Source organism: Schistocerca serialis, chromosome 1 (genome assembly GCF_023864345.2).
Source record: "Schistocerca serialis cubense isolate TAMUIC-IGC-003099 chromosome 1, iqSchSeri2.2, whole genome shotgun sequence".
Taxonomy (NCBI): Eukaryota; Metazoa; Arthropoda; class Insecta; order Orthoptera; family Acrididae; genus Schistocerca; species Schistocerca serialis.
Window position 1 is genome coordinate 635,932,951 of NC_064638.1, and position 16,044 is coordinate 635,948,994.

Here is a 16,044-nt window from a genome sequence, read left to right on the forward strand (position 1 = left end):
ACTATATACTAGGCTATCTGTGTGTTTCATTTGGTCACTTTTTGCACTTTCTTTGAGGTACAGTATTTTCTGAGCAGTACAGAGAAATTAAATCATTTTATACCATCCTATCACTGGCATAAGTTGCAATGCCCGAAGGGCAGGTGATACATGATTTAAGAAAATGTATTTATAATTGGCTGAGACTGCCTTTAATTTCCATCAAATCTTCCTCATTTAGACTTTGAATATGTACTGAAGGTTCCTTTAGTAAGGCCACAGCTGTTTATTACTGCCATCCTTGTTCCACTGGACCAGAGCTTTGTTGGTGGACTCTTTAACCTAAAACATCAATGGCTGTGAGGAATTTAATCAAAAATATGAGCATGGAGGGTTTCTTGCTAGTCTACTCCGATTTTTAAATGCAACTATTCTAATCATTCTTTGTTTTCTCAAATACACTGAAATCAGATGTATTAATTTAAGTGAATTGCTTCTGCTTTCATATCATTGGTAGAATTACAGAGTGTGGCAGTATTCATAGTGTAATTTGACTTGCGTAGTACAATGACTTACTGCAGGAATGCGCGCCAATTCATGCCGCATTCGTGTACTAATGAGCTGCTATTTCGAGTGTGACAGTGATATGGAGCAGTGGAGTGCACAGCATCGTGCCTTTGCTGTTGAAAGTTATTTCAAGAATATTGACTCTGTTATTGCTACCCAGCATCTATTTCGGTAACATTTCAACTTGGGATGTCATGGGAAAGTTCCAGATGAATGGACCATTGTGAGGTGGGTACATGAATTTCGAACAACAGATTCTATTTGCAATGGCAAACTGGGAAGAAGTGAAAGAACTGTGTGGACACCAGAAGCTATGGAAAATGTTCGTGCTGCACTATTGCGTAACCCAAAGAGATCTGCTCGTCGTCATGTGCAAACTGTGCATATGTCCGATTGCTCATCCAGGAGAATATTGCACAAAGATCTCCATATAAGCTGCAGATTGTTCAGGAAATTAGGCCTTGCAATTGGGTTTCATGCGAAACATTCTGCTTAACCATGTGTGATCTCCTTCACCAAAATCCACAAATGTTGCACACCATCCTGATGTCAGATGAAGCTCATTCCGAGTTATGTGGGTCAGTGAATAAACAGAATATGCGCTATTGGAGTGATATAAACCCACATGAACTGCACATCAAGCCCTTGCATAGTTCTTGTGTCACTGTGTGGTGTGGAGTTGCCTCCTTTGGGGTTATTGGCCCTTACTTCTTTGAGGATGACAACAGTGTGGCTGTAACTGTCACCAGTGAATGCTACCTAAAGATGCTGCAAGACCTCGTTCTTCCCCAATTAGGTATGGTCGATGTGGATGTGGAACAATTATGGTTTCAACAAGATGGAGTGACCTCGCATACAGCCAGAATTTGTATGGATTTCTTGCGACAGATATTTCCCAGTAGAGTAATTTCCTGTTTTGGTAACATTTCCTGGCCGCCTCGCTCACCTCACCTGTCATGTGCAGACTTTTTCCTTTGGGGCTACCTGAAGCAAGAAGTGTTCCTAACACATTATGCCACCATTCCTGAGTTGGAGGATCACATCAGAATTGCTGTTGGCAGTGTCCCAGGGAATACATTACGCCGAGTTATGGAAATCTTCTAATTCCACCTAGATGAACGTGTTGTGCAGAGGGGGCATCATTTGACAGGAGTCGTATTCAAAAAGTAACTCACGTAGTGGACAATGACCTACACATTAGCAGATGGCATACCTTTAACTATTAATTGACATAAGAGGTAATAAATAAATTACAGCTACTGCCTGATGGTGTGTTTTGAATATCCCACTATGAACGCTGCCGCGCACTGTATTTGTCACAATGTAGCCTGCCAGAATTCAGTTATTACTCGTATTACATTAACAATTTATTCCCAACACTACTTTTTCTTTTTGTCTTTTGAGGCACAGACAGTACTCTCTAATCCATAAATGGGAGAATTAGAACAACTTGAATGTGATGGAAGAACTGAATCCACAGTAACACTATATTATTAACTTGTTACAGATATTTATCAAGAAAAATCTTAGTAGTACATAAAATTTTATTCTACTGATAGTTCTTGTACTTTTACAGGAGAAGTGGTTTCTCTTTATTCTTTACTTCCTGTCAACTGCTGGTCAAACATTCTGTCAAGATGATATCCACAAAGGCAGTAATCATTGGTGCGGGAGCCGCAGGAATTGCTGCAGCTTGTCGTCTCCTAGAGCGAGGAATGAATGATTTTGTGGTTCTGGAAGCAGAGGACCGCATTGGTGGACGGGTGCACAGTGTAGATTTCTGTTAGTATAGAACATTGACTGAATATTTCTTATCATTGTTGAAAATGTGTTTTATATTGCATAAATTATTATTTTGAAAAGATGTCAACTCATGAGTTCTGGGAGTCATAAAACAGGTAACTCTGTGCATGAACATGTATTCCTATAAATACCAATATCTGGTGTAGAATCAGAGCTGATTTATTTAAGAGTAAGAGAGAACATCCATCCATCCATCCATCCATCCATCCATCATTCCACATATCCCATCCACCAAGGACAATGCTCATTCAGATATGTGGGCAAGTCTTTCTTGGTATCCATTCAAATTCACCTGTTAGCCCTATCTGGTATGCATCCCACACACATCAGCAGTATTCTAAGATGGATCACATGAGTGTTTTATATGCCATCCCCTCTGAAGACTGATTGCATTTCTCTTTCAGTAAACTGCAATCTGCCATTTGCTTCACTTATGACAGACTGTATGATCATTACATTTCGTATCCATACAAACTGTTGCATGCAGACATTTGTATGAGTTGACTGATTGCAATTGTGATTCCTTGGTATTATAGTCATAGGATACTTTTTTTTCATTTTGTGAAGTGCCAAATTTTCCAATTCTCAACATTTAAAGAAATCTTTACGTCACCTAAATCTGATCAAGATCCTACTGAAGATTTCTGCAGCTTCTTTCAGACAGTGGTTTATTACATACAACTTCCACTTTTGCAAAAAGTCTGAGGTTACTATTAATATTGTCTACTAGGTCATTAATACACAGCATGGACAGCAGTGGTCTCAACATACTTCCCGGGGGAAACCCAAAGTTAATTCTACATCTGTCGATGACTCTTCGTCCAAAATAACATGCAGTGTCCTCCCTACCAAGAAATCCTCAATCCAGTTGCAAATCTTTCTCTGTACCACATATGATAATACTTTTCATAAGTGTAGATGTAGTACTGAGTCAAATGTTTTTCTGTAATTGAGGAATACTGCATCTACCTTGACCCATGGCTTTCAGTACTTCATGTGAGCAAAGTGTGAGTTGGGTTTCAAATGAATTATGCTTTCAGAATCTATGCTGTTAGGCATTGGGTAGGTCACTCTGTTCAAGATATTTCATTACATTTAAGCTCAGAATGTGTTAAAAGATTCTACAATGAATCAGTGTCAAGGATACTGAACAGTAGTTATGTGAATCAGTTCTGCTATCCTTCTCTAGACAGATGTGAACTGTACTTACTTCCACGTACTGGGCTTGGTTTTTGTTCAAGGGAGCTATGGTACATTGTAGCTAAAAGAGGGAATAACTCAGCTGTATATTCAGTATGGAATCTGATTGGTGTTCTGTTGGGGCCTGGAGCTTTGTTCAGTTTTAATGATTTCAGGTGTTTCTCAACATCAGTGACACTAGTACCTATTTCACTCATCTCTTCAGTGCTGTTTATACCTTTCATTTGTTTGTAGTCTTCAGTTTCATTGTAAAGCTTTCCAGTGTTGCCTCCAATTCATTGTTGTGTCATACATTCACAGACTCCTCTGAGAAATTTCCTTCTACTGTAGCTTGTTGTAGTTAGATGTAAGTACAACACAACCAGTTGACTGAACAACTTTATTCCATGGTAGCATTAACAACTTGAACACAGTACTTAAGTAACAGTCATCAAGAACCAGTTATGTACACAAAGAACTGTAGCAATACACATAGAGCGTAGCCGAGCATAGCTTTGCTATCCTTAAATACACTGATTCCCATGGTGGGCTCTGATGCACACAGAAGTCTGAGATGCCCTCTGCAGATGATGTAGTACTGGTACGTGCAGCCTTTTGAAAGTATGTGCACGCATCACTGCATTCTTCCTCTCTAAGGGAGATCACTGATTCCTGGTCCATGCTGACCTCCTTGCCTGCTGGACTCTGGCTAAGGTGCCGAGCTGCAGTGGGAGTTTGGGGCCTGAAGTGCTTTGAGCATGAACACATTCTGCATCCACCTTCCCATGTCCAACCATATGACAACACAGGTGACGCCTGCGCTGTTTCCATGTTGACCTCAGGCTCTGGTAATGGTGCTTGTAGTGCTGATGATAGTGGTATCTTTGGTTGCACAGGAAAGAGCAGTGGAATCCCTGACGCTGGTGTCAGAAGCAATAGAGGAACTGCTGGTTTGACCATGGAGGACCAATGCCCTTGCCCGCGTGGGAGTGGAGAAATGGCAGCAGTAGGTGATGTGATGATGTGACAACCAATGTGGACGAGCTCAGAGGTGATGATGTGACATTAGTGGGCACCCGGCTGTCCATGAAGGTGCAGCTCATCATGGTGCCTCAGGCACAGGCCATCCTCTGTGTGGATGTCACAGAGATGCCATCCCTGGCATCAGGCAATGACAGCCGAATCCATTTAGGGCTATGTTTAAACCATGTGCCCAGACAGCCACACCCAGCTGGAAGAGGCATGGCAGCTGCATGAGTTTATGTCCAGGTGGAGAATGCAGAAGGTGTAGCAGTGTCCTTGGCTGGAGCCCATGGACTAGCTCTGTTGGGCTCTTCTTGCCAAACGGCATTAAACCTTACGAGGAGGGAAACCTATCTAAAGTAATGTTGGATGAAGAGTTGGAAACATACTTTTTCATTTGTTTTGAACATTAACAGTAGGTGTAAATGTTCAAATGTTAACCTTCAAGTTAGATTGTGGATAGAATGGCAGGGCAAGGATCTGACACATATAACGGAAATTGGAAAATGCTGCAAACTCTTGTGATGAAAATTGTGGACCATTATTGGTCACTAACATTGTGGGCAAGCCTTCCAGTGAAAAATTTTGGACATGGTTGTGATTGAGGTAGTTGTGGATGTGGAAACACAATGAATGACATATAGGAAATGACAATATGCATCAACAACCAACAGCCAATAAGCCTTGAGAAAAGGGCCAGAGAAATCCACATGTATATGGTCCCATGCATTTTATGACATTGGCCAGGGAGACAATTATGCCTAGGGAACTGCTTTGTGCATTGCACACTGTGAGCAGGAGGTTACGAGGTGCATAACATCATCATCTGATGGTCTTCATGATTCGTCAGCTAGTTACAGGAAAACCGGCAACTGTCTGCTGTGTGCTGACATCAGTGTGGGAATAAAGCAATTTGATCAAATCCTGCATCTGGACAAAGCATCGGGATTTGTGTGGTGATTTGTAGGGCAGAAATGAATCTCATAGTTGTTACGTGAAAGGAAAAGAGCCCAATGTTGAAGGCAATGTGCTGCTTTATCTGGTAATGATGCAGAAGGACTGATAAGGAAACCAATGATTTGTGATCGGTGACAGGATGGAATTGGTACCACAGAGGAAAACATGGAATTTCTGCACAACATATACAATGGCCAGAGCTTCCATTTCTATCTGAGAGTACCTAGTTTGAGTGGGAGTTGGCATTTTTGAGGCACGAGCAAGAGGCTACTTGGAGCCATCAGGATACCTATGAGGCAGTACTGCCCCCAACCCATACTGCAAAGTGTCCATCGCAAGGCACAAGTGGAGGTCTCGTTGGTACACCACTAAGTAGGGCAAAGACTGCAACAGGGTCTTAAGGGTGGAAAATGCAGTTTCACAAGCTGCTGAATAGTGAAACTGAGTCCCTTTACATGTAAGAACTATAAAATTGTCGCTGCCTCGGGCAAAAATTTATGCTAGTAGGCGACTTGCCTAGAAAAACCTGAAGTTCTTTGACTGACATAAGCCATGGAAGTGACACAATAGCAGAAACATGGTGATGCAGGGGTTTGAGACCCTCATGAGAAACTTCAAACCCAAGATAAATGGTAGAAGGTTGAAAAAAATTGACATTTTTCAAAATTACACTTGGAGGACAGGAAAAAAAGTGTATGGAGATTTTGTAAATGTTCCTCAGTGGAGGCGCCAAAAATACAATGTCATTCAAGTAGTTTGCACAACTTGCCTCAGCTTAAGTGTAAGTTGTTCCTAAAAACAAAAAATAATGATGCGCTGGTGACTCCAAAAGGCAACCACAAGTATTCGTACAGTTCAAAAGGGGTATTGACAGTTAACATATGTTGTGACTCTGTATCTAAAGGAAGTTGTAAATAGCCATCTGACAAGTTAGTTTTTGAGAAATGTTGACCATCTGATAAATTTGCAAACACTTTGTCTGGTTAAGGTATCAGGTCTGTATCCACTATAGATGTGCATTCACATAAACTTACTTGATGCAATAGGTTGAATAATGCGAGAGTTTGTGAGGCGATCTAATTGATCTTTGATTTGTTCCCTAATTGCCACTGGAATCAGACAGGCCCAGAAAAAATCAGGCAGAGCAGAAGGTTTCATGGCAATGTGCACTTCAAAATTGTTGGCACACTTCAACCAGGAGAGAACAAAGAGGAAAACTCATTACATAATGCATCTAATTATGTATATGGCACTTGTTCAGACACTAAATTCACTTCACCTAAAATGGTAAAACCAAACAACTGCATAGCATCTAATCCAAAATGATTCTCCCTGTGTGCATTATCTACAATAAGAAATGAAAGCGACTGGACTACTGACTTGTAGGTCATTGGGTCAGAGAATTGGTGGAATACTCTGTTTACTATAATTTACTAATTTTCGTGATGCAGGAAGAAGCAGAGGGGAGCTCAAGTCCTTATAAGTTTATGAGTTTGACAAGGTTACCCCAGCTCCTGTGCCTATTTGCAAGTGCAGAACTTAATGAAAAACCATAACATCTGTGAAAAGCTTGTTTGGCGTAACAGAAATAGCCGATGCAATGTTTACATCCATATCCGGATCAGCATCATTGTGTTGAATTTTTGCATTACAAACAAAAGCAATGTGACCTTTTTTGTTGCAATTATTATAGGTAGCTCAGCATTTTGAGTAGTCTGGATGCTCATGGCTAATGAAACAATAAGGGCAGCATGGAAGCATGGAATGTGTACATTGCTCTTTACTGGCTGTTTACAGTGTCGGTGCGGCTGCTGCTGGGCGCAAGGCCAGCTGCCTTGATGCTGTAATCATGTCTTCCTGCTGTGAACTATCTGATGCTTGGTGTGGAGGAGAGGTGTGGATTCCTGATACCTCATGCCGTGAGTCAATTTGGTTAGCTGCGGCTCGTGACTCCTTGAATGGATGTGCAATCATGAAAACCTCAGAGAGGGATGGATTTTCACACTGGAGGGCATGCTCTCGTACCTCACAATCCAAAACTAAACAAATGATAGCATCTCTCACCATCTGATCAGCTTACAGCTCTTTATGCACGGTGGATCCAAAACGTCAATGACAACTTAATCGATGGAGTTCAGCCACCCATGCTCAATATGACTGATGTGTTTGCTTCCTATAGCGGTAAAACTCAATCTGGAATGCAGTAACATGAGTACATTTACAGTAGTATTTTGAAAGAAGTTCACACATGTGACCAAATGTTAAAGAAGACTGATCCTGCTAAGGGGCGAGCAGACATAGAACTTGACACATTCTTGGTGATATCCATGCAAGGTACAAGGCATGACATCAAATAGTATCACTAATTGCAAAAGCTTGATAGTGTTGTTACAAGCATTTCTCATATTCATATGTGTCCCATTCCTCAATGGACTCGTCATATGTAGAAAAGGCAGATGGATAAACTATGAGGGCAAAATGAGAGGCAACACAAACTGAGGAGCATGCCGACTAGATAAAACAGAAGTTCAATGATTGGAGTGCCTGAGTTTTAAGGTCCAGCACCTGTGATTGGTGGTGCAAGTCTTATATAGAAACAAGTTTCTCATAAATTTGTGGCCATGATAATTGCTTCTTGTGATGCATAAATGATTTCATACCTGCATAATATCCAAATTGTTTTCCTTGTTTACATCTGCCTGTTAAGTTCTGTTAAAACACACGGAGAGTGATAAAGAACAAATATTTTGAAAGTTTCCTACATTTCATCGGGTTGAACACTAATGATTGCACTGTTGAGCGTCTTATACCCATCCAACACAATACATTTCATAACAGTTTTCTTGATAAGACACAATGCTCTTACTCTATCCAGAGTATGCATTGCACTCATTATATGTGATGAGTGAATCATGTGTGCCGGACCTATACCTGGAATTGAGTCTTTCACTACTAACGCCGTTTACAACATTGTTCATAAAGATTACAAACAGTCACAGACCTATTAGTGTTTTTGATGGTAGACACAATGCTATGTTGGCTTCTAATAACATCTTCCCAATAATCTGCAACATATCCCATGTGGTAAATCTTTTGACAATTCAGCGACTGATGTAGATATTGTAGCTTGATTCTTCTACAACTTTCAGTATACATTTACTGTCCATTTTCCCACAGATGTGTGCATTTATCGTGTTCTATAGGTCCCATGATTAAAGAAAACCTTTAGGGAGGTGAAAAAAAAGTATGTAAGTAATATCTGTCACTCCTGTATTATGCCTGGATTCATATCTGCATGTCTGTACTCTTTATTCTCATACAACAACACCAATATACATTATAAGTAGAGACTGAATTATGTGCATCATAAAAACCTTAAAATATACATGCATTTATGCATGAAAAGTGCTTAAAAATGCATGAAAAATGTTGAAATATGTAAGATCAAATAATAAAAAAAACATGGTAGTTACTGTGCACTTTGTATCTCAAAGTTGAACCTGTGCAAATCAGTTATGAGGAAGAGTGCTGGCCACAAGAAAAATAGGTATATTTAGAACACTGGCATCATTTCCTGAATACTTACTAGTAGAGATTGGGAAGGGGGTCTTTCTGGGATTATTTTCTAAAAACTTACAAGATGGGGATGTATACTGTGTTTCAAGAATTGTTCCTTCTTTGCTATGTATTGTAACAATCAGATGCAATGCAAGTGAGTCACAGTGAAACAATCAATATGTAAAGGACCAACTTCGAGATATATCGCATGCAGAGGGGCACCAACAAAAACTCTTTAAAATTTTATATAAAAAACAGCATGCAATTATGAATTTTTTTGAACAGTATTAAATTTAATTAATACTTTTGGACCAAAGCATTATTTACAATTTATTTTATATTTTTCTACTATTGTAAACATAAATGCCCAAGTAATGTTCCAAATGTTCAGTGTCAGATTGTGTCTTCGATTACTCAAAACATTTTTATGTGCAGAGAAGGACTGTTCTACATCAACTGAGGTAACTGGGCGGTATTTCAATTTGGGTGCTATGTTGGCACCTATTGTTTCTGGTAAAAGTTCACCCATCCTATTAATAAAACTGTAGTGGGATTGCTTGTAATTTCACTTACGATTATTTGTGTGACGAGGCAAACCTATAGTTACGCCCACGCACTCTGCTCAGAGGAGGCCAAGGTGACTGAATACAATTGAAACACCTGTGTGAGGCAAACACATTTATTACAATGATTGATATGTGTACAACTGAACCTGATATAGTCCATCACTGACTGCGTGATCATGGTTGACGGCTTGAGGCGGAGCTGTGCGCAATCCGGAGAGTGTGCACTCCACATGACGTCGCATAGCCATGTGCTCATGGGCAAGTCTTGATATAGCCGGCTCCTGGCTTTAACCATGTAGTGCGGTGTTTTTCATGGGCGAGGCAGAAGCAGCTGCATAAACGGACGGGCCAGCTTCTGTATGTGTCCGTGTGGGGAGTCCGCGATCGCTCGACCCACGTGCTTCGCGGCGAGGCAGGACAGCTCTTCGTGCGATGTGTCCAGTGTGTTCCGATGCCTGGCTCGCACTGTCTCTCGCTTTGTCTTCACACGTCCGGGATGCACCATGCCATTGCCAGGCTTTCTGCTAATGGTAACTTGGTGCGCACACGCTGCGAATGCTGTGTTGGCTGTGATAGTAGTTCTAGCATTCGCACGTCTGTGCAGCTGGCCGCCACACAGATCTCCCCTTGGGGAGTGGAGCTCAGGAGCTGTGTGACAGTGCAGCCATCAGTCTACAACTTCATCCTGTCATAATTCGCACACTGTGTGGTGGCGTCAGCAGCAGCGCAATGGCTGCCATCTGGTAGAGCAGCGATAGGGCAGTGGCTGGTGACATCAATGCGCAGTGCTGGCTGGCACGTGGTGGCGAGTCCTTTCATGACGGTTAGTGGCAGCGACGGCAGGCAGTACTGCTGGACACATCTATATCTACATTTCTACATCTACTTTTATACTCCACAAGCCACCTAACGGTGTGTGGCGGAGGGCACTTTACGTGCCACTGTCATTACCTCCCTTTCCTGTTCCAGTTGCGTATGGTACGCGGGAGCAACGACTGCTGGAAAGCCTCCATGCGCGCTCGAATCTCTCTAATTTTACATTCATGATCTCCTTGGGAGGTATAAGTAGGGGGAAGCAATATATTCGATACCTCATCCAGAAACGCACCCTCTCAAAACCTGGACAGCAAGCTACACCGCGATGCAGAGCGCCTCTCTTGCAGAGTCTGCCACTTGAGTTTGTTAAACATCTCCGTAATGCTATCACGCTTACCAAATAAACCTGTGATGAAACGCGCCGCTCTTCTTTGGATCTTCTCTATCTCATCTGTCAACCCGACCTGGTATGAATCCCACACTGATGAGCAATACTCAAGTATAGGTTGAATGAGTGTTTTGTAAGCCACCTCCTTTGTTAATGGACTACATTTTCTAAGGTCTCCCAATGAATCTCAACCTGGCACCCACCTTACCAACAATTAATTTTATATGATCATTCCACTTCAAATCATTCCGTACACATACTCCCAGATATTTTATAGAAGTAGCTCCTACCAGTGTTTGTTCTGCTATCATATAATCATACAATAAAGGATCCTTCTTTCTATGTATTTGCAATGCATTACATTTGTCTATGTTAAGGGTCAGTTACCACTCCCTGCAACAACTGCCTATCCGCTGCAGATCTTCCTGCATTACACTGCAATTTTCTAATGCTGCAACTTCTCTGTATACTACAGCATCATCCACGAAAAGCCGCATGGAACTTCCAACACTATCTACTAGGTAATTTATATATATTGTGAAAAGCAATGGTCCCATAACACTCCCCTGTGGCACTCCAGGGGTTACTTTATTGTCTGCAGACGTCTCTCCATTGAGAACAACATGCTGTGTTCTGTTTGCTAAAAACTCTTCAATCCAGCCACACAGTTGGTCTGATATTCCATAGGCTCTTACTTTGTTTATCAGGTGACAGTGCAGAACTGCATTGAATGCCTTCCGGAAGTCAAGGAAAATGGAATCTACCTGGGAGCCTGTATCTAATGTTTTCTGGGCCTCATGAACAAATAAAGTAAGTTGGGTCTCAGACAATCGCTGTTTCCGGAATCCAAGTTGATTCCTACAGAGTAGATTCTGGGTTTCCAGAAATGACATGATACGTGAGCAAAAAACATGTTCTAAAATTCTACAACAGATTAATGTCAGAGATGTAGGCCTATAGTTTTGTGCATCTGCTCAACGACCCTTCTTGAATACTGCAACTACCTGTGCTCTTTTCCAATCATTTGTAAGCTTTCGTTCCTCTAGAGACTTGCGGTACACGGCTGTTAGAAGGGGGGCAAGTTCTTTCACATACTCTGTGTAGAATCGAATTGGTATCCCGTCAGGTCCAGTGGACTTTCCTCTGTTGAGTGATTTCAGTTGCTTTTCTATTCCTTGGACACTTATTTCGATGTCAGCCATTTTTCCGTTCATGCGATGATTTAGAGAAGAAACTGCAGTGCGGTCTTCCTCTGTGAAACAGCTTTGGAGAAAGGTGTTTAGTATTTCAGCTTTACACGTGTCATCCCCTGTTTCAATGCCATTATCATCCCAGAGTGTCTGGATATGCTGTTTGAATCCATTTACTGATTTAACGTAAGACCAGAACCTCCTAGGATTTTCTGTCAAGTCGGTACATAGAATTTTACTTTCTAATTCACTGACCGCTAACTTTGACATAGTTTAGCTTCTGTTTGTCTGAGAGGTTTTGGTTGCCAAGTTGGAGCATGTCCCACATGCAGGGGCTATGACAGGAGCAGCAGATGGCACTGGCTCTGAACTGTCTGAAGCATTGCCCGGCATGGGGCATCCGTTTACATGGCTCTGTGATGGCGCGACTAGTGTGTGAGTCCTGGAACTGCTACGGATGCATCCAGCGGTATGGGGGGAAAATCTGGAGCTCGACGGTGAAATGGCTACGGTAACCAGCGCAGGAGTAGGACTGCCTTGACGCCCAGTGTGGTGGAGGCATCTCATCGTGGATGTGGCTGTGATTGTGGGGACTGGCATGAGGGAAACCTGCCTCGATGCCTGACGTGGAGGGGGCTACACAGTGCAGATGTGGTCCCAGAAGCACCGATGGATACACAACTGGTGACAAGGGCGGCGGAGTCCTCGGCTCGACTGGTAATGGCTCAGTGATGAGGCAGCCTAATGGAGACAGGGTCTCACCAGCAGGCGGTGGCTGGTGCACTGGGTTCTCCCCTGTTCGGTGTCTGGTTGTGTGGCACAATTGTCACCCAACACAGTGTTTGAAATGGATGCACCAGCCGAAGCACGTGACTTCATCCAGTGGCAGCTGTGGTGGGGATACTTCGGGACTCTGCGCTGGCTGGCCGGGGTGAGGCGCAAATGGCGGCGCAGTGACAGCTGGCAGCAGGATGACAGCTGGTGGCGTCTGTGTGTCCTTGTTGCCGGTGGGTACGGGTGCTGCCAGTACGGGAAGCTTCATCGGCAGTTACATCTTCCACGGGGTCATAGAAGTGTGCGGCGTTGGGAGCGGGTTAAACATAAGCTGGTTTGACATTATCAATGGTGACCTTCATCAGCTTGCTGTTGACCTCGAGCTCCAGTGTTCTGTCGCCGTGGGCGATGACGCACTGCAGTCCTGAGTATGCAGGCCGAAATGGTGGCTGTGCGGCGTCGGTGTGCAACATGGTGTGGCTGCAATATTGCAGGTTGGTGTGCACAAACACTTTGCCTTTACCATGCCGTGTCGGCGTGTGCAGTCAGAGGCCAGCCATGTATGCGCGTAAACATTCTACCAGTGGTGGGGCGGAATGGTCTTGCGGCAGTGGTGCTTCCTCCACAAAGTCCCCTGGAATAGCCAGTGACTGCCCATATACGAGGTCAGAGGATAATGCGCTGATTTCCTCCTTGGGAGTAACTTATAGGCTGAGCAGTACCAGGGGAAGTGCCTCTGTCCAAGTCGTGTCACAGCAAGTTAAGGCAGTTTTAGCATCCTGTGGAGCCTCTCTACCATGCCATTGGACGCCAGATGGTAGCTTCTCATTTTTTGCAGCTGCACTCCACACTGTCAGGCGATGTGTGTGAACAGCACGCAGTCGAACTGGCGGCTGCAGTCAGTGGTCACGTGACTGAGGCAGCCGAGGTGGAGCACCCACGTTTCGACGAAGGCGGTGGTGACTGTCTCGGTGGTGATGTCTGCAATCGGCGTCACTTCCGGTCAGCGTGTAAAATGGTCTACCATGGTCAGCAGGTAGCACTTGCCATGGGACGAGGGCAGAGGACCCACAACATCCACGAGAACGTGCGCGAAGCACCCTGTCACATTGCGGAATGTGCCGATGGACATGTGGGTGTGTTGCTGGCGTGCAATGCAGGCGCGTGCACACTGATGGCAGTCTTTCCGCATCCCTGGCCAGACGAAACATGCGACCACGAGCGACGTAGTGCTGTTGACACTGGAGTGCGAGAGTCTGTGGAAATGGTCGAAGGTGCTGCGCTGGAATTTCTCGGGGAGAAACGGCTGCTGCATGCCTGTCGAAGTGTTGCACCAGATCTTGTGATCAGAGCCAGGCACAGGCACCAGTTCAAGTTGTAGGCCGCTGGAGGCATTGTGGCGGAGGCTATTTAGTTCATCATCACTCTTCTGTTAATTGGAAACGTCCTCAAAATTCACAGGGGGAGAGATGATGGCACACGCACGAGATAGACAGTCAGTCATGATGTTGTCAATGCCAGAGATGTGGCGGATGTCTGTGGAGAACTGCGAGATGTACTCCAGTTACCGAAACTGGCATGGTATACATGTATTGTGATTGTTCACGAACGCATGTGTGATCGATTTATGGTCCATAAATATAGTGAAAGAACTAGCTTCAACAGATGGGCGGAAGTGTTTCACAGCCTCGAATATTGCTAGTAGCTCACAGTCATAAGCGTTCCAAAGGTGCTGCGATTCCAAGAGCTTCCTGGAGAAGAAGGTGCGTGGCTGCCAGCTGTTGCTGGTGCGTTCTTTTAACGCCGCGCCTATAGCTGTCTGCCTGGCATCTACTACAATGGCTAGCTCTGCGTCGTGCACTGGGTGCACAAGTAGTGTCGCTTCTGCAAGGTCGTGTTTTGAATTGTTGAAACTTTTTCTCCAGTGTGTCCGTCCAGGGAGTCTTCCTTCTTGCTGTTGGGCCTTGTAGGGCTGCAGTCAGAGGTTCCGGGACAGCAGCAGTGTTCAGTATGTGATGTCGGGAAAAATTCAGCACCCCCAGGTGAAGACGTAATTCTTTGTAAATCTGTGGACGAAGCATCTCCACGATCACTCGTACCTTTCCAGGGAGTGGTTTTCGTCTTCTGGGTTTGGCGAGGTGTCCGAGGAATTCTATCTCAGCGACTCCAAACACGCACTTTGCTGGATTGATGACGATTCTGGCTTTGCTGAGACGCTGGAAAACAGTTGTCAGGTGTTGGCGGTGGAGCTTGGGTGACCTCAAAAACATCAGGATGTCGTTGAGGTACGCAAAGCACCACAGTAGGACTCGTAGCACACTGTCCAGGAAACGCTGCCAAGCCTGGGGCGCATTTCTGAGTCAGAAAGTCATAAAGAAGATCTCAAACAATCCAAAGGGTGTCGCTATTGACGTTTTTGGAACATCCTTAGGCAATGTGGGGATCTGTGTAAATGCCTTCACACAGTCAATCTTGCTGTACAGTACTGACCCCGCCAGAGTGTGGCTGAAGTCCTGCAGGTGTGGTAGCAGGTAGTGATCTGGCACCGTTTGCATGTTTAGCACATGGTAGTCGCTGCATGGACAGCACAAATTGTCCTTTTTTCAAGCGAGATGCAAGGCAGAAGACCAGGGACTGCTTGACAGGCGGATGATGTCTTCTGACAGCATAGCTTTGAATTCGGCTGTAGCTATAGCGAGCCATTTGGGGGTAAGGCAAGGTGGTCGGTTTGAGCTGGGTGGACCAGTTGTGGTTAATATGTGGCACGCCGTGGAATGTTTGACTTTTTTTCGTGTGCCAGGAGGTCGAGTCAATTTCGGAAATTGGTCTAGTACGCAGGTGTGGGGACTAGAGAACTGCACTAATATCACGTTGAAGAAGGCAGCGTGTATCGCCGCTGTCCCTCTATCTTCAGCACGGTCATGGAGTTGATCAACTGGGCATTCACTGTATCGGCTCACAAATTGAAGTGCACCAGAAAGTCCGTGCCCAGGATTGGCTTGTTGAAGTCTGCCACAGTAAATGTCCACATGAGTATGTGATGCAGCCTGAGGTTCAATTCTTGGTAGTGCATGCCATACGTTTTTATTGCAAAATTGTTAGCTGCAGCCATTGACAGTTCCTCAGCTGATCTTTTATCCCTGAGCATAGATTGTGGGTACATAGGCAGGTCGGAGCCCATTTCTACTAGGTAGCTGACACTGTCATCCCACTCTGCTGTGTAGAGATGCCTTGATATGGCACC

General features: G+C 44.1%; 1 protein-coding gene across 3 annotated transcripts in view; it reads left to right on the forward strand.

Moving 5' to 3' along the window:
• LOC126478644 (spermine oxidase) overlaps positions 1-16,044 on the forward strand; it is a 174,222-nt gene that overhangs the window by 8,372 nt on the left and 149,806 nt on the right. For all 3 annotated transcript variants that reach the window (XM_050103720.1, XM_050103718.1, XM_050103719.1), the window contains exon 2: positions 2,123-2,328. In XM_050103720.1, coding sequence (XP_049959677.1) covers positions 2,184-2,328 — 145 coding nt within the window. In that variant the 5' untranslated portion in view covers positions 2,123-2,183. The remainder of the gene's footprint in view (positions 1-2,122; positions 2,329-16,044) is intronic.